The sequence below is a fragment of the Schistocerca americana genome, chromosome 10, assembly GCF_021461395.2.
Source record: "Schistocerca americana isolate TAMUIC-IGC-003095 chromosome 10, iqSchAmer2.1, whole genome shotgun sequence".
Classification (NCBI taxonomy): Eukaryota; Metazoa; Arthropoda; class Insecta; order Orthoptera; family Acrididae; genus Schistocerca; species Schistocerca americana.
In genome coordinates, this window is record NC_060128.1 from 164,603,917 (window position 1) to 164,631,334 (window position 27,418).

Genomic DNA, 27,418 nt, shown 5'->3' on the forward strand with positions numbered 1-27,418 from the left:
AGAGATCTAGAGAATGTGTTGGCCAAGGCAGCAGTCGAACATTTTCTCTATCCAGAAAGGCCCGTACAGGACCTCCAACATACCGCCGTGCATTATCCTGTTGAAATGTAGGGTTTCGCAGGGATCGAATGAAGGGTAGAGCCACGGGTCGTAACATATCTGAAATGTAACGTCCACTGTTCAAAGTGCCGTCAATGCGAACAAGAGGTGACCGAGACGTGTAACCAATGGCACCCCATACCATCACGCCGGGTGTTACTCCAGTATGGCGATGACAAATACACGCTTCCAATGTGCGTTCACCGCCATGTCGCCAAACACGGATGCGACCATCATGATACTGTAAACATTACCTGGATTCATCCGAAAAAATGACGTTTTACCATTCGTGCACCCAGGTTCGTCGTTGAGTACACCATCGCAGGCGCTCCAGTCTGTGATGCAGCGTCAAGGGTAACCGCAGCGACGGTCTCCGAGCTGATAGTCCATGCTGCTGCAAACGTCGTCGAACTGTTCGTGCAGATGGTTGTTGTCTTGCAAGCGTACCCACCTGTTGACTGAGAGATCGAGACGTGGCTGCACGATCAGTTACAGCCGTGGGGATAAGATGCCTGTCATCTCGACTGCTAGTGATGCGACGCCGTTGGGATCTAGCACGGCGTTCCGTATTACCCTCCTGAACCCACCAATTCCATATTCTGCTAACAGTCATTGGATCTCGACCAACGCGAGCAGCAATGTCGCGATACGATAAACCGCAATCGCGATAGGCTACAATCCGACCTTTATCAAAGTTGGAATCGTGATGGTACGCATTTCTCCTCCTTACACGAGGCATCACAATAACTTTTCACCAGGCAACGCGCGTCTACTGCTGTTTGTGTATGAGAAATCGGTTGGAAACTTTCCTCATGTCAGGACGCTGTAGGTGTCGCCACCGGCGCCAACCTTGTGTAAATGACCTGAAAAGCTAATCATTTGCATATCAGAGCATCTTCTTCTTGTCGGTTAAATTTCGCGTCTGTAGCACGTCATCTTCGTGGTGTAGCAATTTTAATGGCCAGTAGTGTATATACAGCCGCCATGTGTATATATGCATATCGCGGTCCCGCTCTCTTTTGTTATCTCAGCTTTACTGTGTGGTACAGATGCTGCATGTAGAGTATTTGCTACATAAGGGCTGAGGAGGTGAAATGAGTACTGACATGTGCATGCGTGCTTCCACATGTGTTGCAGACGTGCGCGACCTGTACGAGCTGCTTCTGCAGCGCGAGGCGGAGGGCGCCCGTCTCGCCGCCGCTGGCGACGACCACCAGCTGGTGCGCAAGTCCAACCGATCGCCCTCCCTGCGACTGCGCTTCGGACGCCGATCCGACCCTCTCTTCGGGGTGAGTACTGGACCACGCTCTAGTCAGTTTTAATCGACACTGTATCTACACTCACGCTCATAAATTAAGGATAATTTCAGAATGTGGTGCCACACAACGTGGCACTACACAAAACTGGCGCTAATAGCATAGGCACATAGGGAACACACACGACATAGACCTGTCAGTCCACGGTATTGGTGATAAGTTGAGAAAACCATCCCAGGACACATGTGCTAGAAAACGCCACTGTTTCCTGCGCATGTACCCCGACATCAATATGGGATATGATCACCATTCACACATACACAGGCCGCACAACGGGTTGGCATACTCTGGACCAGGTGGTCGAGCAGCTGCTGGGGTATAGCCTCCCATTCTTGCACCAGTGCCCGTCCGAGCTCCTCAAGTGTCCTAGGGGTTTGAAGACGTGCAGCGATACGTCGACCGAGATCGGGTTTAGGGGTTTAGGTCTGGAGAAGAGGCAGGCCACTTCATTCGGCTGATATCTTCTGTTTCAAGGTACTCCTCCACGATGGTAGCTCGGTGGAACCGTGCGTTATCATCCATCAGGAGGAAGGTGGGACCCACTGCACCCCTGAAAAGGCCGACATACTGGTGCAAAATGACGTCCCGGTACACCCGACCTGTTACAGTTCCTCTGTCAAAGACATGCAGAGGTGTATGTGCGCCAATCATAATCCCACCACACACCGTCAAACCACGACCTCCATACAGGTCCCTTTCAAGGGCATTAAGGGGTTGGTATGTGGCTCCTGGTTCACGCCAGATGAAAACCCGGTGAGAATCACTGTTCAGACTAGACTCGTCCATGAACGTAACCTGGGACCACCGTTCCAACGACCACGTACTGTGTTGTTGACACCAGGCTTTACGGGCTCTCCTGTGACCAGGGGTTAGTGGAATGCACCTTGCAGGCCTCCGGGCGAATAAACCATGTCAGTTCAGTCGTCTTTAGACTGTGCGTCTGGAGACAACTGTTCCAGTGAAACTTCCTGACAGATTAAAACTGTGTGCCAGACCGAGACTCGAACTCGGGACCTTTGCCTTTCGCGGGCAAGTGCTCTACCACTTGCCCGCAAAAGGCAAAGGTCCCGAGTTCGAGTCTCGGCCTGGCACACAGTTTTAATCTGCCAGGAAGTTTCATATCAGCGCACACTCCGCTGCAGAGTGAAAATCTCAACTGTTCCAGTGCCTGCGGTGAGGTCCCGAGCAAGGCCACCTGCAGTACTCCGTGGCCGTCTGCGGGCACTGGTGGTGAGATATCGGTCTTCTCGTGGTGTTGTACACTGTGGATGTCCAGTACTGTAGCGCCTGGACATGTTTTCTGTCTGCGGGAATCGTTGTCATAATCTTGAGATCACATTTTGTGGCATACAGAGGGCCAGTGCTACGAGCTGCTGTGTTTAACCAACCTCCTGTCGCCCTAGTATTCTAGCCCTCATAACGCATCAATATGTGATCTTTGAGCCATTTTCAACACACAGTCACCATTAGCACGTCTGAAAACGTCTGCACACTTACTCGCTGCACCGTACTCTGACACGCACCAACACACCTCTGCGTGTGTGGACTGCTGCCAGCGCCACCGTGCGACGACCGCAGGTCAAATGCATCGCATGGTCATACCTCGCGGTGATTTAAACCCGCAAACCGCCCACCAGAGCGTTGTTTCACTATGTATCAGCATTATTCTTAATTTATGAGCATGATTGTAGAAGCAGGAATCTCCAGTATGGTAGTCAACAATCTCTACTATGCAGTGAACTTTGTAGTCAGGGCAGCCACAAACCGATTCTGCAGTAAGTCACTTACTGCTGCTTAATTTTACATAATCATGTCGCCGTTCCAGTAGCGGCACCCATCGGCAAGTCGTGACACTAAACACTACCAACAACGCAAATCCTGCAGAGTACAGTTTCAACGACTCTCTTTCAGGAGGACGACGGATCAAACCCGCGTCCGGCCGTCCTGCTTTAGGTTTTCCGTGACTTCCCTAACTCGCTTCATGCAAATGCCGGGATGGTCCCTCCGAAAGGACACGGCCAACTTCCTCCACATCCTTCCTTAATCCGACGGAACGGATGACCTCGCTGTTTGGTCCTTTCCCCCAAATCAAACAACCAACCGTAATCCGCAGATGACCATCTACGGTCAGTTCTTGACCAATTTTTCTGTATAAGGGAACCGGTAGCTCAGGATATACTGGTACTCATGCTGAGTGCAGTTTGGTAGTATTTTACCTACCAGATAGTTTGTTATTTGGAAATTTTTATTTCAGTTCTTGTCCTTTCTACGTATCACGAGAGAAAATCACGGTGGTGTTCTATGCTGTTTTATAACTGATATCCACTATTTACCCAGAAATTGCTGGCTATGAATGCTGCGTCATCCCAGTCTCCTTTCTGATCAGAACATGACTTGATTTTGTATTTTCGTCCGGTATATCTTCTCATTTTAGTTACTTGCCTTACATGACTCTTCGCCTGTTAATTTGTACAAATTGCATCTGATGATAGAGCTAAAATGCTGCGAAACCGGTCGTGCTTTGTAAATAAAGTACTTAAAACTGAAGCGGTTTTATCTTCAAAATCTCTACTATGCTATTTTCGGAAAATTACTAACAGCCCCAGAAAATTCTGACTTCGTAATTGTGTCGCACAAGGCTCTGTCCTTGGTCCTCTCTTGTTGGTAATACGAATGTACAGGGTGGTTAAAACCAAACTACTTGAGTGGGCCCCCATGGAAAATGTGTGATCGTAGGACAATGAAACTTTGTCGAAAGATTTGTAAGGACACGCGGAAGAGAGATAACGAATAAATCAGTGAAAGAAACACATGAGAGTATAACATTTCCTAACTGCGTACCACATCTACGTTTCATGTCACAAACGTTGCTCAGTGTGACGACCATCGGCATCCACGACAAACGAACCGCACTAGAAATACCATCTCGCAGTTCTTCACAGCAGTTTTCGAACGATGAACCAGGGACACAGCTCGTGCACTGCTCGAAGATCGAACATTGCACCAGTGTTCTCAGCCATGCCAACATTAATTTTTTCAACAATTTGTGGTAGAATTGGCCGTCGACCTCCCCCAGAAGCAGTTCCCAAATAGCCAGTTAATTCGAACTTCCGAATCATGTTCTTCAGCCACGATGCAGAAAGAAGACCTGTGTACATTCCTTTAATGCGCCGGTACTCTCGAAGAGCAGCAGCACTGTAGCCGTTGTTTCGATAAAACAACTTTACAGGTAAAGTCCTGCTCACCTTGTCCAGACCCACGTTGACTGTCTGCAAGTGTAATGCACGATGATGCTTGTGTTTCAACTCTACGTCGCCATACCAGTACCGGCACCTAACGGCAAGCCGCGACGCTGACACTATTAGCAACGCAAATCCTGCAGCGCACAGTTTCAAAGTCATTCCAACAAAACTGGCTACGCATTCGGTAAGTATTTTTCCGTCAACACTGGATGAAGTAGCGAAACTTTAATTATAACCACCCGGTACATGAATAATTTTCATGTCTTTTCTTCACGGTGTGAATTGATTCTCACATTTGACACCAAAATTCTACAAACGTGTTACATGCTACGACCAAATATCGTAACCCTAAGGTCAGAAATATATTTTTACCTAATTCTTATGTTATTTGTTACGTTATTTAATTGTAATTTAATCTTGCCTTTAAATTTTTTGTATTTCTAGGAAGGAGGCGAGGAAAGGGATTTTATTTACTACAAAACGTATGATCTATGAAAGTAATAGCATTAATGACACATTCTAATACAGTATTTCGTATATATTCCTTTAGACAAGCTGTCAATGAGCTAAAAGTGCAAATATCGTAGGTGCATACACTATCTGGTCAAAGATTTCCGGACACCTATTAGTCAATATAGTTTGTGTCCATCCTCTGTTTCTCTCATGGCTTGAACTCTTGTTTGGGACACATTCAATGAGGTGTCTTAATCTAGTGCCCTAGACTTTCCCGGCGATTCGATGCCTTTTTGTGGAATCGGATGTACTGCCGGTAGTATGACTCTTCCCAGCACGGTGTTTCGACGCCGTAACTAGGCGTCTTCATCAGGTGTTCCCTGATGACGGTGTCCCGTATTTATGCCTGGATGGTCTCTGGTGTTTCCTATGCCGTCCGCCGCTGCGGCCATTTCTAGCGGAGCTATTCGTCTCAAGGCGTTCCATCTCGCTAACGTCATCTAGCTCAGTACTGCGTGGAATACGGCTTTGGGACTACTAGAGAAACAACGGAAAAAAATTCCCATCTTCGGTAACGAACCTCGAACGACGAGGGGCGAAATTAACGGCATAGAATTTCTTACGGAGCACCAGTCGGCAACTACCTCCTCGGGAGCCAACTGTAGCGGCCACCGCCACGAGAGATTTCTGCGAAGTGCACAGACAGAGTATGCAATTCCCACAGCAGCCTGATCGGCAGGAAGCTCACGTTGTAGGCACGTACCGAACCCACAAGATCAGGAGAATGACGGGGTAGAGGTCGCCAACAGCATAAGAAACGTCTGCAGCTTGTCGATAGTGCTAGGGCCGGCCGTGTGGCCAAGCGGTTCTAGGCGCTGCTACGGTCGCAGGCTCGAATCCTGCCTCGGGCATGGATGTGTGTGATGTCCTTAGTTTAGTTAGGTTTAAGTAGTTCTAAAGTCTAGGGACTGATGACCTCAGATGTTAAGTCATATAGTGCTCAGAGCCATTTGAACCATTTGATAGTGCTAGGAATGCACCTGGCAGGCGCGGACCTACTACGGTACGCCTTGGCACGCCGCCACCGGGGAAAAGAGCGGAAACGGGGACGGACGGAAGACGGAACGCCTAGAGATAAATAACACGGCCACAGTGGGCGCGGTGGGCGTGGGTAACGCCAGACACCACAATCAGGTATAAATATTGGACATCTCGTCGACCCGTCGCAAGAAACAGTTGATGAAGGCGCCGAGCTACGACGTCGAAATATTGTGTTGGGAAGACGCAAACCACCGTCAGTACACCCGATTCCACCATATGACAGGTGTCCCGATGTCTGCAGAGGAGTTAAATCCCATGCATCCTCAAGAGTCGAAACTGGAGAATGTCGGAAGCTGGGGTCTGGAGCAAAGTGGCTTTCATACTCATACCAAAATGTGCCATTGGATTGAGGTCGGGAGTCTGGGAAAGTCAGTCCATTTTAGAAATGTTATTCTCCGCAAACCATTGCCTCACAGTTACTCCTTTATGACAGAATATAATTACCGTGCTGATACAGTCATCCTGTCCAAACTATTCCCCTACTGTACACAGAACACAAGCCTCTAAAATGTGTTATATCATTCCAAATGTAGCCTTCTCTTAAGCTTAGTAAGGGATCTACACCGTAACCACAAAAAATACCACCATACCTTAACATCATGTACTCCATTGTATTGTATTGTATGGAACTGGGGACCTAGAAACGATGGAGAGGCTTCAAATTGTTCAAATGGTTCTGAGCACTATGCGACTTAACTTCTGAGGTCATCAGTGCCCTAGAACTTAGAACTAATTAAACCTAACTAACCTAAGGACATCACACGCATCCATGCCAGAGGCAGGATTCGAACCTGCGGCCGTAGCGGTCGCTCGGCTCCAGACTGTAGCGCCTAGAACCGCACGGCTACCCCGGCCGGCAGGAGAGGCTTCGTCACCACCGTAGTCCTCAGCGGTACACAACCCCACAACAGGCTACAGCATTCCACTCACCCCAGACTGAAGCGCCTAGAACAGCTCGGCCACTCTGGCCGGCAGCAGTTGTGTAATTGTGGCGAAAAGTATGTGCGATGAAGTGTAAAACGACCTTGACAAAGGCGACGAGCATATCTCTCATTACCGTGAGCTTCGCCATACAGAAGGATCTTGTCGGTGCACTCTGCAAACGTGCACTCAACCATGTTAATAGGACTATAACATTCACAGACGCGTGAATGAGGCTCGAACCGAGTCAGACGCCGGCCGGGGTAGCCGAACGGTTCTAGGCGCTACAGTCTGGAACCCCGCGACCGCTACGCAGGTTCGAATCCTGCCTCGGGCACGGATGTGTGTGATGTACTTAGGTTACTTAGGTTTAAGTAGGGGACTGATGACCTCAGATGTTAAGTCCCATAGTGCTCAGAGCCATTTGAACCAACTGGGTCAGAGAGAAAGGGGGCGTCACATGACATCAGCCCCCCCCCCCCAACCCACAATGACTACCCTGTCGCATACCTACCTAGCAGACATGCTTTCAAACAGCTGTAGCACGGAAACGGTACGTTTCTGGACGTGGCTTCCTGTTAGAAATATTATGTACTTACTCCCCTCTACAGGTCCTAGAAAACACTAAGGGGAATTTCTAAACATCCTGCTTAAGCATGTCGGGTCCAGTGGACTAGCGGTAAAGCTGGAAGCCGAGAGGTCTTGTGATCGAACCTGTGTCGGACCACGGACATATCACACTGCTTTTTAACCCATCTTTCACCTCAAAGCGCTGTGAGGAGTCGCCAGAAACGACACTTGGTTTAGATTCGACGTTAAACTGTAGATCCCCTTTCTCTAGTTGGATAATTGGGGTAGGTTAGGGACACGAAAGTCGCCGCCGAAGTGGCGTCCAGTAAAGACTTGCACCAAGCCACTCAGCCACAAGAAATTATTGATGTCTACGCTGAAGTGCCAAAAAAACAGGTATAGACATGCGTATTAAAATACAGAGGTATATAAACAGGCAGAATAGCGCTGCGGGCGGCAACGCCTATATAAGAAAACAAGTGTCTGGCGCAGTTGTTAGATCGGTTACTGGCGCTACAGTGGCAGGTTATCAAGATTTAAGTGAGTTTGAACGTGGTGTTATAGTCGGCGAACGAGCGATGGGACACAGCATCTCCGATGTAGCAATGAGGTGGTGATTTTCCCGTACGACCATTTCGCTAGTGTACCGTGAATATCAGGAATCCAGTAAAACATGAAATCTCCGACATCGCTGCGGCCAGAAAAATATCCTGCAACAACGGGACCAACAACGACTGAAGAGAATCGTTCAGCGTGACAGAAGTGCATCCTTTCCGCAAATTGCAGCAGATTTCAATGGTGGGCCATCAACAAGTGTCAGCGTGTGAAACATTCAACGAAAATCATCGATATCAGCTTTCGGAGCCGAAGGCCCACTCGTGTACCCTTGATGACTGCTCGACACAAAGCTTTACGCCTCGCCTGGGCCCGTCAACACCGACATTGGACTGTTGATGACTGCAAACTTGTTTTTTGGTAAACATTTTTGGAAACAATGATCAATAGAGTATTATATTTTAACTAAAGTTCAGTCTTGGTCACAACACTTGTGTCTCAATAACATAGATGACCGGTTTCGGTTGTATTTATACAACCATCTTCAGACCTGTGAATTAATTTTAGAAAATACTAGAGACGAATCTTAAAATAAAATGAAAAGTGGCTAATGACGACAAAATTGTAACAAGATAAAATAAAACTTATTATACCCATCCCTTCCTTGGAGGATGGTAGGCGGAGCTCTTCTCAGCTGCTACGAAGTCAAATGATGGTTATGAGTGCTGAGCATGAGCTTCATTAGCCACTTTTCATTTTATTTTAAGATTGGTCTCTAGTATTTTCTAAAATTAATTCACAGGTCTGAAGATGGTTATATAAATATAACCGAAACCGGTCACCGATGTTATTGAGACATAAGTGCTGTGATCAAGACTGAGCTTTAGTTAAAATATGGAAACTTGTTGTCTGGTCGGACGAGTCTCGTTTCAAATTGTAACGAGCGGACGGACGTGTACGGGTAGAGAGACAACCTCATGAATCCTTGCACCCTGCATGTCAGCAGCGGACCGTTCAAGCGGGTGGAGGCTCTGTAATGGTGTGGGGCGTGTGCAGTTGGAGTGATATGGGGCCATGATACGTCTAGACACGACTCTGACAGTTGAAACATAGCCAACCGGAGTGGCCGAGCGGTTCTAGGCGCTACAGTCTGGAACTGCGCGACCGGTACGGTCGCAGGTTCGAATCCTGCCTCGAGCATGGATGTGTGTGGTGCCTTAGGTTAGTTAGGTTTAAGTAATTCTAAGTTGTAGGGGACTAATGACCTCAGAAGTTAAGTCCCATAGTGTTCAGAGCCATTTGAACCATTTTTGAAGTAGACACATATGTAAGCATCCTGCCAGATCACCTGCATCCATTCATGTCCAGTGGGCAATTCCATGAGGACAAAGAGACACCCCCAAACGTCCAGAATTGTTACAGAGTGGCACCAGGAACACTCTTCTGAGTTTCAAAAACTTCCACTGGCCACCAAACTCCCCAGACATGAACATTACTGAGCGTATCTGGGATGCCTTGCAACGTGCTGTTCAGAAGAGATCTCAACCCCCTGGTACTCTTACGGATTTATGGACAGCACTGCAGGATTCATTGTGTCAATTCCCTCCAGCACTACTTCAGACATTAGTTGAGTCCATGCCACGTCGTGTTGTGGCACTTCTGCGTGTTCGCGGGTGCGCTAGACGGTATTAGGCAGATGTTTGTTTGCCCCTTCAGTGTATATACATAAATTTGTTATGATCGGTCGGAGCGCTAACCCTACTGTCACGTGTACAGTTTCTTTGTATTCGTAAATAGCGGAGAGGCCTGACGTAGAGTGTCACACACCTCAGGAAAAGGAGGTAAGAGACTTTTAAGTGACCCTGTAGCTACGATGGTACGTCCTTAGGCCGAAGGTGGGGTCACCAGCATAGCACTCGGGGACTGTAGACTAACAATCCGCATCCCTCAAACCACATCCTTAATGAAACTTCAAGAAAAAACATCTGGATGACAATAGTAGAATAGCCGTTAATAATGGTACTGTGTAAATATGATGGATGGGTGTTTGACGATGAGCAGATGCCAATAAACAGAAGAACGTAGCTCGGGCGCAGTCGGACGTGCCTCTTTCTTTGCAGATAGCAGTGACAAACGGCAACGTTTGTGGAAAGACAAAATTAACTTCCGCAACTTCGATGCGTAGGAGTAGTGTGTGTGTGTGTGTGTGTGTGCGTCAAAAGTGAGGGACTGCTAATTAGCGAGGCAGCACGACCGGCCATCACTCATCGCAGTGGGCGGACTCGGAGAAAAGTGCCACGAATGCATTCAACACCTGCTGGTGACGGGACGCTTTCACACCGTAAAACCTTCCACGTAGTCTGCGAAAAACGTGGGCGAAACTGGGTAGCAATTTAACGCGGTCCTACCCGCAGCATGGAGCAACAGAAAGCAGCGGCTACAGTAAGAGCACCTGGGTTTCGACCATGGTTTTCGAGAAATTTGCCTTACTTGTTAAGGGCGTAATCACACTACTGGCCATTAAAATTGCTACACCACGAAGATGACGTACTACAGACACGAAATTTAACCGACACGAAGAAGATCCCGTGATATGCAAGTGATTAGCTTTTCAGAGCATTCACACATGGTTGGCGCCGGTGGGGACACCTACAACGTGCTGACATGACAAAAGTTTCCCACCGATTTCTCATACACAAACAGCAGTTGACCGACGTTGCCTGGTGAAACGCTGTTGTGATGTCTCGTGTAAGGAGGAGAAATGCGTACCATCACGTTTCCGACTTTGATAAAGGTCGGATTGTAGACTACCGCGATTGCGGTTTATCGTATCGCGACACAGCTGCTCGCGTTGGTCGAGATCCAATGACTGATAGCAGAATATGTAATTGGTGGGTTCAGGAGGGTAATACAGAACGCCGTGCTGGATCCCAACGGCCTCGTATCACTAGCAGTCGAGATGACAGGCATCTTATCCGAATGGCTGTATTGGATCGTGCAGCCAAGTCTCGATCCCTGAGTCAACGAATGGGGACGTTTGCAAGACAACAACCATATGCACGAACAGTTCGACGACGTTTGCAGCAGCATGGAGTATAAGCTCGGAGACCGTGGCTGCGGTTACCCTTGACGCTGCATCACAGACAGGAGCGCCTGCGATGGTGTACTCAACGACCAACCTGTCTGCACGAGTGGCAAAACGACATTTTTTTCGGATGAATCCAGGTTCTGTTTAGAGCATCATGATGGTCGCATCCGCGTTTGGCGACATCGCGGTGAACGCACAATGGAAGCGTGTGTTCGTCATCGCCATACTGGCGTGATGTTACGGAGTGCCATTGGTTACACGTCTCGGTCACCTCTTGTTCGCATTGACGACACTTTGAACAGTGGACGTTACATTTCAGATGTGTTACGACCCGTGGCTCTACCGTTCATTCGATCCCTGTGGAACCTTACATTTCAGCAGGATAATGCACGACCACATGTTGCAGGTCCTGTACGGGCCTTTCTGGATACAGAAAATGTTCGACTGCTGCCCTGGCCAGCACATTCTCCAGATCTCTCACCAATTGAAAACCTCTGGTCGATGGTGGCCGAGCAACTGGCTCATCACAACATGCCAGTCACTGCTCTTGATGAACTGTGGTATCGTGTTGAAGCTGCATGGGCAGCTGTACCTGTACACTCATCCAAGCTCTGTTTGACTCGATGCCCAGGCGTACTAAGGCTGTTATTACGGCCAGAGGTGATTATTTTGGGTACTGATTTCTCAGGATCCATGCACCCAAATTGCGTGAAAATGTAATCACATGTCAGTTCTAGTATAATATATTTGTCCAATGAATACCCGTTTATCATCTGCATTTCTTTTTGGTGTAGCAATTTTAATGGCCATTAGTGTAGTTACCCCGTCTCATAAACAGGGTGGGCCAAAATATTGTGGCGACCTCCATATCTGGAGATCTGATTTTGGAGGGTAATACAGCATCCTCTCTACATGCCACAGATTTGACAAGTCCTTTGTGTGTTCCTGGATGTGAATAACACCAGATATCACCAGACTAACAGCTGACGCTGTTTCCGTGGACTATGGTGCGGAGCCGGGGCCGTATTGCGTCTCACGTGGCTACCAATGACTTCAGGTCAAGAAATTTTTGTAGCCGAGACATCAACACGAGTTCGTTTCGTGCTCCTAAGACACAGACAGTTGTCGTCCTTCCCAACAAACAATCTATGTAGAGCAGATGTGGTTCAAATTGAAAACAGTAGTATCGGAGGCGATTGAGACATTTATAGCGAATAAATTAATAACACATGGCAGTGATCGTCCATTGTACACAAAATAGATTCAGAAAAATTCAGGAATACAGAAACGCGAGTTGCTTAGGAATGGAATAAATAGGGAGTGCAGGAAAGTTAAGGTGAAATGGTTGCATGAAAAATGTGAAGATATTGAAAAAGAAATGTTTGTCACAAGGAGTGACTGAGCATATAGAATAGTCAAAACAACCTTCCTTGAAATAAAGGCAAGAACAGTAACATTAAGAATGCATTGGGAATTCTACTGTTAAATGCAAAAGAGAAAGCCACCGTCAGGTGTCTTGCGGAGTATGGATGTAGATGTAGATACACTGAAAGCCTTTGTGAGGGGTATTTCTTGTCTGACTACTTGATGGAAGAAGAAACAGAAGTCGACAGGGAAGAGATAGGTGATTCAGTATTAGAATCAGAATTTAAAGGAGCGTAGAAAGACTTACTATCAAATAAGCCAGAAGGAATAATAGATAAGATTCCATCGGAAATTCTAAGATCAGTGGAAGATGTGGCAACAAAACGACTACTGCAATTGGTGCGTAGAATGTGCGAGTCTGGCGATATTCCATCTCATATTCGGGGAACACGATCCATACCATTCCCAAGATGCAAGATCCGGAAAGACTGAGAATTATCGCACCATCAGCTTCACAGCTCATGCATCCAAGTTTATGATAAGAATAATATACAAAAGAATGTAAAAGAAAATTGAGGATGTGGCAGATAACGATCAGTTTGGCTTAAGGAAAGATATAGCCAGTAGAGGGGCAGTTCTGACATTGCGGTTAATAATGGAAACAAGACTGAAGAAAAATCAAGACACGTTCATAGGGTTTGTCAATCCGGAAAACCCGTTCTACAATGTCAAATGATGCAAGATGTTCGAAATTCTGAGAGAAACGAAGGAAAGACAGGTAATATACAATATGTATAAGAGACAAGGGGGAACAATAACAGTGAACGACCAAGAACGAAGTGCACGGATTACAAACCGTGTAAGACAGGAATGTAGTCGTTCGCCCCTACTGTTCGGTCTGTTCGTCGAAGACGCAATGACGGAAATAAATAAAAAGGTTCAAGAGAGGGATTTAAGTTCAAAGTTAAACGAAACCAATTATAAGATTACCTGACGACATTGCTATTTTCAGTGAAAGTAATGAGGACTTAAAACATTTGTTGAATGGAATGAACAGTCTACTGAGTACAGAATATGTATTAAGAGCAAATCGAAGAAAGACGACAGAAACGAGAAGTAACAGAAATTAGAACAGCGAGAAACTTACCTTCACAATCGGGGATTACGAAGTAGACGAATTTAAGTATTTCTGCTACCTAGGCAGCAAAATAACCCATGACGGATGGTGCAAGGATGACAGCTTTAATAATCGTAATAAAGTTGACTTTCCCCTCTAGTGTTTCAATTATGGACACTTCTCTTCTCCTCAAACTGTGCCGAATGTCATTAGCGAATATGTGTATCATGATGGAGCAGTTAAAATGCCTAGCTCCTTGCAGACGTACCTACATGACATGTGGAGGTGAACAACACATATTATTCCTACTGCCCTCTTTTGTGCAATCAGTACTTTCTTTATAAGTGGTGAGCTACCCCATAAAATTATACCGTAATACATTTTGGAGTGTAAATATGCAAAATATGTCAGGAGGTTCATTCGTTTGTTTCCAAGACTAGCAATTGCACGAAGAACACAAGTATCTGAACTAAATGTTTGAGAAGCTCAGTAATATGCTTCTTCCAGTTCAAGTTTTTATCAACATGTACACACAAAAATCTGAAGTATTTTACTCTGTTTACTGTCTGGTGCTTGTGTGCTACATCAATTGCTGGTATGACTGTTTGTTGTGCATAACTGAATACATTGGGTTTTTTGGTGAGATCATTTTATGAGAACCATTTAATAATTCGTTAGAAAATATCATTTATTATTTCTTCTGCTACTTCCTCTCTAATGGAGTTTATTATAACGCTAGAATCGTGTGCACTATGTACTAGCTTTACTGGATGAATGTTAAGTGAAATTTATTCACATATATAAGGAATAGGAGTGGACCAAAAATTGAACCCTGAGGGACTACCTTTGTGATTTCTCCTAGTCAATAAAATTTTCTATCCTTCTGACATTGTTTCAGTTATTCAGCACCTTTTCCACCATATTTAAGTAAGATTCAAACCAGTTGAATTGGACATTACATGCGACTGCGCCAGCAGTAGGCATATGAATGTTAGTGACAGCAATTTTATGACACTACAGTGTGCTGTTGTGTTGAGACCGGAGATGCAGCGAAAATTCTTACAGAGACATCGCCTATCCCTAGGTCTATATAATTCCAGCGTGTGCCCTCGTGGTGTTGCAGGCACCCTCCGCCGCCGCAGGGTCTGGACAGGACTCGCTGGCCGTGGCTGCGCGCTCTCCATCCCTCCGCCTACGCTTCGGACGTCGCTCTGATCCTCTGCTCTCCGTAAGTACCTGCTACACACCAGACACATGCAAACTCTAGCTCTCTGTGCTTACAGCACACCACACAGCTACCCGTCATGCAGGTCACACCGAAATTTCACACTTACTTGAGAAATAGACATCAACGTCTTGTCTGTACGAGTGAAAAGTTTTTCAGAAGAGTAATATGTAAGAAGTGCACAGGGGTCAGTTTTGGGCTCACTATTGTTCTCCTTAAATATAATATCCCGTCTGTTCTGTCTTCCCAGGACGACCGACTTAAAAAACGGGCCTGACGGTATCAATACTGCCTTAACCGAGATTAATGAGGATCTGTCTTCAGCGGTCAGATGGGTTAAGGCCTGGGACTTAACTAAATATGAAGAAGTCACAAATAATTTTACTGTACCAGTAATAATTAATCAAGTAATGCAAGGTTACCGACAGTGGTGTCTACATCTACATCTATACCCTGCAAAACCTCCGTGAGGTGCATGACAGAGGGTATGTCCCACTTTACAAGTTATTAAGGTTTCTTCCCGTTCCATTCACGTACAGAGCGCGGGAAGAATGATTGAATGCCTCTTGCATACAGTGCGTACGACCCCTATGTGAGCAATACACAGAGGATTGTAGTCAATTCCTAGAGTCATCACTTAAAGCCGGTCCTTGAAACTTCGTTAATATACTTCCTCGGCATAGAGTCTTCCGGTTCCATTCCTTCAGTATCTTCGTGACACTCTCCGACGGATTAAACAAATGTGTGACCATTCGAGCTGACCTTCTCTGTATACGTTCAACATCCTCTATGGGTCACACACACGAGTAATATTCTAGGATGGGTGTTTTGTAAGGAATCTCCTTTGTAGACTGATCCCCCACTATTCTATCAATAAACCGAAATCTTCCACCTGCTTTACCCATGACTGAGCGAATGTGTTCATTCCATTTCATATCCCTACAAACTGCTACACCCAGATACTTGTATGAATTTCCTGATCCCAACAGTGACTCATTGATATTATAGTAACAGGATAATAAGTATTTCCTTCTTGTGAAGTGCACAGTTTTGCATTTCTGAACATTTCGAACGACTTACCAATCCTTGCACCACTTTGAAGTCTTTTCATAATCTAACATTTATGCAGCTTCTTTCAGACAGTACTTCATTATAGATATATGAATCATCTGGAAAGAGCATGATGTTACTATTAATATTGCCTACAAGGTCGTTAATATAAAGCACGAACAGCAAGGGTTCCAACACACTTCTCTGGGACACATCCGAAGTTACATCTACATGCAGTGATGACTCTACATCCAAGACAACATGCTGCGATCTCCCAATGGAAAAGTCTTCAATCCAGTCACAAATTTCGCTTCGTACCCCACATGATCGTATTTTAGGCAATAGGCGTAGGTGTGGTACTGAGTCAAATGTTTTTTGCAAATCAAGAAATACTGCTTCTATCTGACTGCCTTGATCCAAATCTTTCAGTATATCATGTGAATAAAATGCGAGATAGGTTTTACATGATCGAAGTTTTCGGGATCCGTGGTGGCTGGCAATGAGGAGATCGTGCTGTCCAAGACACCTCATTATGTTTGAGCTCAGAATATGTTCTAGGATGCTACATCAAGTCGATGTCAAGGATACTGGACGGGAGTTTTGTTGATTACTTCTACTACCTTCTTGTAGACGGGTGTGACCTGTGGTTTTTTCCAAGAACTGGGTACGGTTTTTTGTTTAATGAAACTATGGTATATGATATGCAGCTACTCTCCTGTTCTGAGGTAATTTTCTCTGTATTCACGTCTCTGCAACTTGTACTTACACCTTCCACTACTCTCTGGTATTTACTACGCAAATCTCCAACTCTTACTATACGTTGGGGTTCTTGGTACAGCGATTTTATTTCATAAGGACGAGTCGACTCTAATTACGTGTTTACTGGTTCTACATGGAAGAACAAACTCTAATCAGTTTAAAAAAGGAACGAATAACGCTAACTATACCTCGAACGAACTCGTACAGTAAAGAGGGCGGTGGTCTTCCATGACCGTAAGTAAGCTACAACTGACTTTTGTTCCCTTAATACACTATTCCTCCTACAGTCTCTTACGTTATCCTTCAAATTACTCTTTTAAGTGAGGGTGAACAGAACTTGCATTGAATGAGGATAGCTAGTGGTAATTTCGTTACATCCATATTGAAAGGTGATTCCTTGCAATTACTTGCTTTTATTATTCTAAAAACAGGTTTCACTATGCGGTTGTGTAACATAGATTGCTGGACGGTAAAAACAGCTAGAATAGTATTGACTCTCGGTGTTGGAGTCACATTTCAAATAATGAAAACAGTTAAGAGTTTTTCTTTATTTGATCCCTACGTACAAAAGAAAACTGCGATCACACTACGGGATATTGGCATGGATTAACTTCAGAACTGTTCAGCGTAGCAGCACGCAATGTAATATTGACACGAACACATAAAAACTGTAGGTGGAGGGGGGGGGGGGGGCTGGTGCAAGTTGTTGGTATTCGCACTAACTGTGCCAGCTTACGCCGTCGGAAAACAGAGCGAAACAGAGATTCCTGAGTATGCTTTATACTATCAGGATGGGTCACCGTATCTGATATTGTTCTCGCAAAGAAAGATGGTCTGGATTGACTCAACAAATAAAATCTAACGCGCTTTGAAATACGAAATACTTTACTGAACTACTAGCCATTACTTCATACCAAGGGACTGAAACAAACTACTTGACAGCTTTGGGGAAGTAACACTCAGTGGCTGGAACACATGGAGTCCATTAGCACTCACAAAGACATCTAACCATGAATTACCAAATTATTACGTAAAACAGAGCTGAGGGCCATGAAAATCGTTACAACAAACAGCAAGAGGTCGAGCAACATCTGAATTAATCACGATTTAGGTGCCACATGAACTGCTTCTACACACATGGACAGATCTCACATTCAAAGGAACAAAAATTAGAACGTAAATTCTCACAACAAGTGTCTCAAAATTCTCAGAATCACTTTTAGAAAACATTAAAACAATTTAACAGATTCCGATTCCTTTCGTTGAGTTAATACATATTTCACACGCACACGAGGCGACCACTGTAGTCACAAACAAAAAGCCCAAAACTTCATAAAATAACTAATTAAAAATACTCTGTCCCCACTTTCATTTACTTTAGCAAACATGTAACTTTATTAAATAACCGAAAAGACTGCAATTTCTACTTGTCAATTGGCGCGAACATATGCTCGCGGCCACATTACAAAGAAACTTGCACAAGATTCAGCTTTATCCCACAAAAAAGTATAGTTAAAATGCAACAGCTTCACGAATTCTCTCAAATAGACAAATTTCACCCTCAATTATTCGCAAAATAGAGTGCAGAGCCGATGGCCCACACTCAGTCTCAATAACCGCATCCCCAATTTTGCCTTGCTCTACGCCATCAAAATTATGACAGTAAAATTGGCTTCTGACACTCCCCTGAATAAACTGACCATAGACGACACTTCGTGAACATTATTAACGGCGGTACAACTAATTTTATGTATTTTTCTCGCCATACCAGCAAGAGGTCCACAAGAGCGCCTGAACCTCGGGTCAGTCCGTCTGACAGTGTACCAACGTGACGAAATTCGGAGACAAGCTATACTTTGGCAAATCCACTGCCCCTACACTGAAGCGCCAAAGAAACTGGTACAGGCATGCGTATTCAGATACAAAGATATGTAAACAGGCGCTGCGGTCGGCAATGCCTCAGTAGTTAGGTCGGTTACTGCTGCTACAGTGGCAGGTTATCAAGATTTAAGTGACTTTGTACGTGGTGTTACAGTCGGCGCACAAGCGTTACGACTCAGCATCTCCGAGGTAGTGATGAAGTGGAAATTTTTCCTTACGACCATTTCACGAATGTACAGTGAATATCAGGAATCCGGTAAAACATCGAATCTCCGATATCGCTGCGCTCAGAAAAAGATCCTGTAAGAGCGGGACCAACAACGACTGAAGAGAATCGTTCAAGGTGACAGAAATGCAACCCTTCCGAAAATCGCTGCAGATTTCAATGCTGGGCCATCAACAAGTATCAGCGGGCGAGCCATTCAAAGAAACATCATCGATATGGGCTTTCGGAGTCGAAGACCCACTCATGTACCCTTGATGACTGCACGACACAAAGCTTTACGCCTCGCCTGGACCTTTTAACACCCACATTGGACTGTTGATGAATGGAGCATGTTGCCTGGTCGGACGAGTCACGTTTCAAATTGTATCAAGGGGATAGACGTGTACGGGTATGGATACAACCTCATGAATCCATGAGCCCTGAATGTCAGCAGGTCACTGTTCAAGCTGGTGGAGGCTGTGTAATGGTGTGCGGCGTGGGCAGTTGGAGTGATACGGGAGGCCTGATATGTCTAGAAACGACTCTGACAGGCGACACGTGGGTAGGCATCCTGTCCGATCACCTGCATCCATTCATGTCCATTGTACTTTCCGACGGACTTGGGAAATTCCAGCAGAACAATGTGACACTCCATACCTCCAGAATTGCTACAGAGTGGCTCCATTAACACTCTTCAGTGTTTAAACACTTCCGCTGGCCACCCAACTCCCCATATATGATCATTATTGAACATGGTGTCAATTCCCTCCAGCACTACTCAGACATTAGGCAGGTCCATGTCACGTCGTGTTGCGACACTTCTGCGTGCTCGCGGGGGTCCTGTACGATATTAGGCAGTTTCTTTCGCTCTTCAGTGTAAAATACAACATGCGCGGAATAATAGTAGATCTGAGAACAATAGGCATAATAAACGACATAAAAAACTCAAATTTAACCACCAGCAACGAGAAGACATTGAATTTTTATGCGCAAATGTGCCAGAATATACGGTTACTCGCCGAGAAATTGTATGTTTGGTAGGAGAGGGAAAGAAGCAAATAATAGGATTACAGAACAAATTTCAGCGCATTAAGGCCGTTATCTGCATCTTGTTGTATGCTGCGCAAGCCAGCTTATAGAGTGTGGTGGAGGGTACATTATGTACCATTATCACATCACCCTTTACGTGTTCCAGTTGCGAATGGTTCGTGGAAGAATGATCGTTGGTAAGTCTCCGTATAGGCTCGAATCTCTCTAATTTTACCTCCATGGTCTTTTCACGAGGTATACGTAGGAGGAAGGAATATATTGCTGAGTCTTTCAGGAACATTATTCTCTTATAATTTTAACTGTAAATACTAGCAGGATCCACAATGCGGCTCTTGCAGCGTCTGCCACTGCGATTGGCTGAGCCCCTGCGTCACGCTTTCTTGCTTACTAAATCAACCTGCAACAAAACGTGTCACTCTTCTTTGGCTCTTCTCTATTTCTCCTATAGGTCCTATATGTGCGGGTCGAATACAGAAGAGCAATATTCATTTATTGATCGAACGAGTTTCTCGTAAGATACGACCATCGCAGGCGGACTGCACTTTCAGATGATTCTCCGAATGATTCGTAATCTCACGCCTGCCTTTCCTACGATTCTTTTTATCTTGGTGTTTCGCTCTCACATATTTAATCGATTTGACTGTTACCTGCATCTCTGTAATCGTACAATATAGTATCTTTCCGCCGACTGATTTGCACTACGTCACATTACTTCAGGGTTAGTTGTTAATCCCTGCACGAAGCGTCGATACGCTACAGGTTTTGCTGCATTTCACTACAGTTTTCTAGCCTCTTAATTTCTCTATGTACAACACCAGCTCCCGAGAACAGCTTTAAGGAGCTTCCGACATCGACTAGGTCATTTATATCTATTGTGAAAAGTAATTCACCCATTACACTCCCAGTGGTTTTCTCGGCTCGTTATTGGTAGCTACATGTATTTTTTATATTCTTTATTGTTACTGTTGTAGCCAATAGGAGAAAAGTAAATTTCTTGTAACAACGCCATTGGCAAAGCATCAGAAAGTGGCTTATGTGGAAACGTAATATAACATGTTGTCCCCTTACACCACAGAACTGTAAGAGAAAAATAATGCAGGTGCACTGCATACTGTCTTCTTCATACCATACTGTAACATTAGGAGTAAAGGAGTGGATGTAGATGTAGATTTCCTGTCGCATGCGTAGAGTTCATATTGTATATGTAGGTTTTATATAGTAGATGTAGATTTTATATAGTAGTTGTAGATTTTGTATAGTAGTTGTTGATTTTATATTGCAGATGTAGATTTTACATTCCAGTTTAAGACTCAAAATGTAGATTTTAAAATTGTAGATTTCAGAGTGTAGATACAGATATACAGGGTGTTACAAAAAGTTCCCGATAAATATATAATGTAGCGGCGAATGAGAATTTGTAACAAGGCCAGGACTCGAACCCGGGTACTCCGCTTACTAGGCAGACGCTTTAGCCATTAAACCACCTTGGTACAGTGGTTCACACAACTGGGCGGATTACCCTGGCACGCTTCTTCCCTCGCTCCAAATTCCAATTGGTGCCCAAGCCTGCTGCAAATTTCTCTTAGCTTAGTGGCCCTGCATATTAAGTGGCAGACCCTGGTTGGATTCCCTGCCTTCGTACAATTTTGCATTCGGCGCTTCAGTCTATATACATGAAATCATATCTGTATGAGATCTCTGAAATTGTGTCATTTCATTTTATAAGATATCGACAAACTTTGTGGGGCTGTAGAAGGCGTCTTGAGGAACACACTGAGAATGGGAACCCGTGTCTGGAAACATCCTGCAACCGTGCTTCAGACAGGTTTCACTTGGCTATCCCTTCGGCAGCAAACGTAACATTGTTTGGTGATGGACTGCAGATGGAACGTCTCACAATGTTGTTCGTTGTTCAGTGATCGCGACTGATTGCCATGATCGCCAGTGGAGAAGATGGAGCTTGTTGCTGCGTAGACAGCCCTTGTCCCTGTGAGTGAGATGCTCTGTTGCCTCAGCGGATTACAGTTGCGGCCATGAGGTTCCATCCACAGTTTATTTTCCTCCTGAAAACCGAATTGGAGATTTTAGATGATTTCAGGATAATGTACTGTAGATGGAAACCCATGTCCAAAACCGTCATCCAGTGAGACAACAGAGCATCGAAATATTAGGAGACGAGGCCATTCTATGCAGCAGCTAGCTGCTGGGGGTTGTGGCAATGAGTCTCGATCACTGCATAACAAACAACACTGCGAGACGTTCCGCTTATGGTCTGTCAGCGTACAAAGTCACGTTTGCTGCCGAAGGGGTGGCCTATCGGCAGGCGCCAGCTCATATACACTCCTGGAAATGGAAAAAAGAACACATTGACACCGGTGTGTCAGACCCACCATACTTGCTCCGGACACTGCGAGAGAGCTGTACAAGCAATGATCACACGCACGGCACAGCGGACACACCAGGAACCGCGGTGTTGGCCGTCGAATGGCGCTAGCTGCGCAGCATTTGTGCACCGCCGCCGTCAGTGTCAGCCAGTTTGCCGTGGCATACGGAGCTCCATCGCAGTCTTTAACACTCGTACCATGCCGCGACAGCGCGGACGTGAACCGTATGTGCAGTTGACGGACTTTGAGCGAGGGCGTATAGTGGGCATGCGGGAGGCCGGGTGGACGTACCGCCGAATTGCTCAACACGTGGGGCGTGAGGTCTCCACAGTACATCGATGTTGTCGCCAGTGGTCGGCGGAAGGTGCACGTGCCCGTCGACCTGGGACCGGACCGCAGCGACGCACGGATGCACGCCAAGACCGTAGGATCCTACGCAGTGCCGTAGGGGACCGCACCGCCACTTCCCAGCAAATTAGGGACACTGTTGCTCCTGGGGTATCGGCGAGGACCATTCGCAACCGTCTCCATGAAGCTGGGCTACGGTCCCGCACACCGTTAGGCCGTCTTCCGCTCACGCCCCAACATCGTGCAGCCCGCCTCCAGTGGTGTCGCGACAGGCGTGAATGGAGGGACGAATGGAGACGTGTCGTCTTCAGCGATGAGAGTCGCTTCTGCCTTGGTGCCAATGATGGTCGTATGCGTGTTTGGCGCCGTGCAGGTGAGCGCCACAATCAGGACTGCATACGACCGAGGCACACAGGTCCAACACCCGGCATCATGGTGTGGGGAGCGATCTCCTACACTGGCCGTACACCACTGGTGATCGTCGAGGGGACACTGAATAGTGCACGGTACATCCAAACCGTCATCGAACCCATCGTTCTACCATTCCTAGACCGGCAAGGGAACTTGCTGTTCCAACAGGACAATGCACGTCCGCATGTATCCCGTGCCACCCAACGTGCTCTAGAAGGTGTAAGTCAACTACCCTGGCCAGCAAGATCTCCGGATCTGTCCCCCATTGAGCATGTTTGGGACTGGATGAAGCGTCGTCTCACGCGGTCTGCACGTCCAGCACGAACGCTGGTCCAACTGAGGCGCCAGGTGGAAATGGCATGGCAAGCCGTTCCACAGGACTACATCCAGCATCTCTACGATCGTCTCCATGGGAGAATAGCAGCCTGCATTGCTGCGAAAGGTGGATACACACTGTACTAGTGCCGACATTGTGCATGCTCTGTTGCCTGTGTCTATGTGCCTGTGGTTCTGTCAGTGTGATCATGTGATGTATCTGACCCTAGGAATGTGTCAATAAAGTTTCCCCTTCCTGGGACAATGAATTCACGGTGTTCTTATTTCAATTTCCAGGAGTGTAGTTTTGACACACTGCACGAAGTTCGTCGGTAACACGCTATTACATAGAATTTTAGATATAGGTGTAGATTTCATATTGTGTATGTGAAATTCATGTTGCAGATTTCAAATTTTTATTACAGATATAGAAATGGGTGTAACGTAGTAGATATAGATGTAGGTTTTATATTGTGTACGTAGGTTTCATATTATGAGTTACAGACTGCAGATGTAGATTTCAAATTGTAGATATAAATACAGAAATACATGTCAGGTTGTGGATGCAAATACAGATTTAGATGCAGACTACACACTGTAGATGTAGAGTGGGCCAAAATGGATTACCTATACCACTTTTGTCAATTTGAGTCTTATACATCACTAGTAATCTCAATGTAAACCTCATGTTTTCTATCCTACTTTGTTTCTAAAAACGTATGAATCGTCTGTTTCTTTTGTTTTTCTACGGGCTGCCCCTACTGAACAACCTGTTTCGTCTGTTTCAGAACCAGCTGGGCGCTCCAGAGAGTCCAGTGGAGAACTGAAGGCCCTGAATACCACCGCTAACGACCATAGCTACTCTCTGACCCACATCCAACGTAACTGCTGTAGAAATCTCTCCGTTTGTTTTGCGTCCCACCAGAAACCACTGCGCGGATAGTATTTTAAAACCAGAACTTCTCTTTCAAGACGCTCGACAACAGCGTCTGTGAAATACGCTCCGATCCGACCACGGTGTACCCGTTTCCCTTAGAGTATCATTACACGTCAATGTAAAATACAAAACGTATTATTAATGCTACTTCCGAATACGAAGCTGTTATTGTATTTGCTGTAGCAGTGTAAAAAAAAAGTCTGTTAAATAAACATCCCAGAAAAAATTCATCACTTTCTGTAATTCGTGTCTGACCAGATTTCTTCTCTGTGTGTCACGTCGCACACTGCATTCCACTTGCTTTTTTGATCCTCTTGATTGCTGCTTGGATATGCTTTGCTAGTAAGTAGCTTAATAACAATGTACGAAATGCAATGAATTGCAAAATACATGTAGAAGCTGTGTACCATGAATTGTTCAAGACTTTCATTTTAGCTGCATCACAGGAATCCTTCCCTTCGTAATTTCCTCACTCCTAACTTGTCTCAGAACGACACACATGAACCAGTCAACACAGCCGTGACAAGAAAGGATACAAAAAGCAATTTTACAAAAATTAAGTCTACTTAAAGCACACGAGAATCGTAAAGTTGCAGGTTCTGCTCCTCTGTTCATACACACAGCTGTAATCTTTCAAGAAGGAACGAGTTGAGCGGGAAAAAGCAGAAGTATATATATATATATATATATATATATATATATATATATATAAAAGAAACTACAGAAAGTTCAAACAAGAAGCCAATATGGCACTAGTTTAAATAATATGGAAACGTCGTTCTGCTTTGAGAAAACACAATTTTTCTTCTTTTAACACCCGAACATGTACTGAAGAAGTTTCTCCACCTTAAGTGGGTTCATTTATACTGTGTCAAATAACAAGTAAAGAAATTTGCATGGTAATACAAAACAGATTTTAAGGTTATGGTATTTAAATTAATAAAAGTGTCTAACAGAAAACAATTAACAGGAAACCTATATACCTTAGTATTACAGATTGATCTTCATGTGGCTATCTGATGTTAGCAGCACAGCTATAATTACTACGCTCCAGTATGTCATCTGCAATTAATCAGTTTTTTTCCAATGTTATGTTAGGTAATTTGCCAAATTTTAGGCCTAAAATTGAATTATTGCTTTTTCCTTTTTCCTCATGTTGTATTACAGTAATAGTACCTGTATATAACGTTCTCAACGAAGATTCAATGATTTTGTGCTTTGACTATCGTTTCTTAGCGTAAAGTACTATGTTTCTAAAATGTGTTGGAGACATTTGATAGTGAATAAGATTTATAAATTGGGGGGGGGGGGGGGGGGGAGGGGTCATGTATGTAAACTGACTGTACTTACTTTTCCACACGGAGGTTGAGCGGAACAGACTCTTTGACTGTTTGTCTGATATTGACTTGTTCTGCCATCATGTTCTATGTCTTCTGGGTGAGTATTTCGAATTTTGAAGTGATATTAGGCTTTCGGGACTGTGCCTGTTTGTGTGTGTGTGTGTGTGTGTGTGTGTGTGTGTGTGTGTGTGTTTATTTTAGTGCTGAGAATGACATACATGACACACTAGGTATTCATTTACTACATCTTTTACTTCCACGATGGCTTTTTGTATATGGTATTTTCTTTGGAGGGCTGTTGCTGCGTTTAAGAATTTTTAAGTCAATGTTTATGACTGCCGTTCAGTGGTTTGATGTCCATGAAGTGGTAAGCGAATATAGAAGGACTGCTGTTAAGTGTCCTTGTGGGTTCATTGTATCTAGTACTGAAATTTCCACCTTTCTGTCTAATGTAAAATGAGTTACAGTTTAGATATGTGAGTTGACGGATTGCAGATGTGTTGTGCTCGTCTGTGTTAATGTGAGTTGTCCTCCATTTCTTCTGATGGAGTTATCTGTTCGGTGGTTATTTTCATTCCTTGTTTCTTGAGTATGTTACCTACCCTGTGAGTTGTTTTGTTCTTGTAGGTTAGTGTCAGCCATTCTTTGTAGCTGTGGTTGTTCCTCTTCCAGATGTGTTGTGGATGTTTTTGTTCTGTACGTTTATGTTCTGTCTGTCTATGCTTGTGTGTTGGTGCTGATCTCTTTGCTGTTACCTGTGGGCGTGTTTTTCATTTTAGTTTTAGTTTTGTGGTTTAGCTGGTCTATCACGCTTGTTTTGTATCTATTTTCGACAGTTATTTGTTTGATTATCTGTAGCTCGTTGTTGCAGTTTTCCTCATCGATGGGAGGTTTGTTCAACGTGTGCTGGAAACCAGTTCCTTAGTGGGTAATTGGGTGGGATATTTCCAGAATTATGGAAACATCCCCAAGGCTGTGGCTAAGCCATGTCTCCGCAATATCCTTTCTTCCAGTAGTGCTAGTCCGGCAAGTTTCGCAGGAGCACTTCTGTGAAGTTTGCAAGGTAGGAGACGAGGTACTGGCAGAAGCAAAATTGTGAGGAGGGATCGTGAGTCGTGCTTGGGTAGCTGGTAGAGCACTTGCCCGCGAAAGGCAAAGGTCCCGAGTTCGAGTTTCGGTCCGGCACACAGTTTTAATCTGCCAGGAAGTTTCAAAACCAGCGTACACTCCACTGTAGAGTGAAAATTTCATTCTGATGTTAGGGATATTGGTCTGTAATATTTCGGGGCGGTGCTTTTACCCTTCTTATATACGGGAGTTTCCTGTGTTTTCTTCCAGTCGCTTGCGACGTTGCTCTGAACGAGAGATTCGCGATAGCCGTAATCCCTGTGTTCACAAAGACCTGAATAACCCAATTGGCGGACAAGTGCTAGCAGTATGAGCAGAGACGTCCAGTAGTGTAGCGAACTGTTTGATTGTAAACCGTCGACCACGTCCAATGAGAGTGTCCGCACGTTCCAACACTCTGCAAGCGCCTATGAATTATGCAAAGCTATGGTTTAAAAAAAAATAAAAAATAAAAAAACTCGATGACAGTTCTCTGCATGGATCGCACCTCCGTTACAGACGCCATTTTGATGGCTATATATAGCGTCGCTACGTATCGGAACTTCTTGAAACTATACT

General features: G+C 45.1%; 1 protein-coding gene across 1 annotated transcript in view; it reads left to right on the forward strand.

Moving 5' to 3' along the window:
* LOC124552628 (short neuropeptide F) overlaps window positions 1-24,793 on the forward strand; it is a 596,078-nt gene extending 571,285 nt beyond the window's left edge. The window contains exons 3-5 of the mRNA XM_047126953.1: window positions 1,237-1,388; window positions 14,951-15,055; window positions 24,244-24,793. Of these exons, the coding sequence (XP_046982909.1) occupies window positions 1,237-1,388; window positions 14,951-15,055; window positions 24,244-24,282 (296 nt within the window). The 3' untranslated portion in view covers window positions 24,283-24,793. The remainder of the gene's footprint in view (window positions 1-1,236; window positions 1,389-14,950; window positions 15,056-24,243) is intronic.
* Window positions 24,794-27,418: the final 2,625 nt, after the last annotated feature.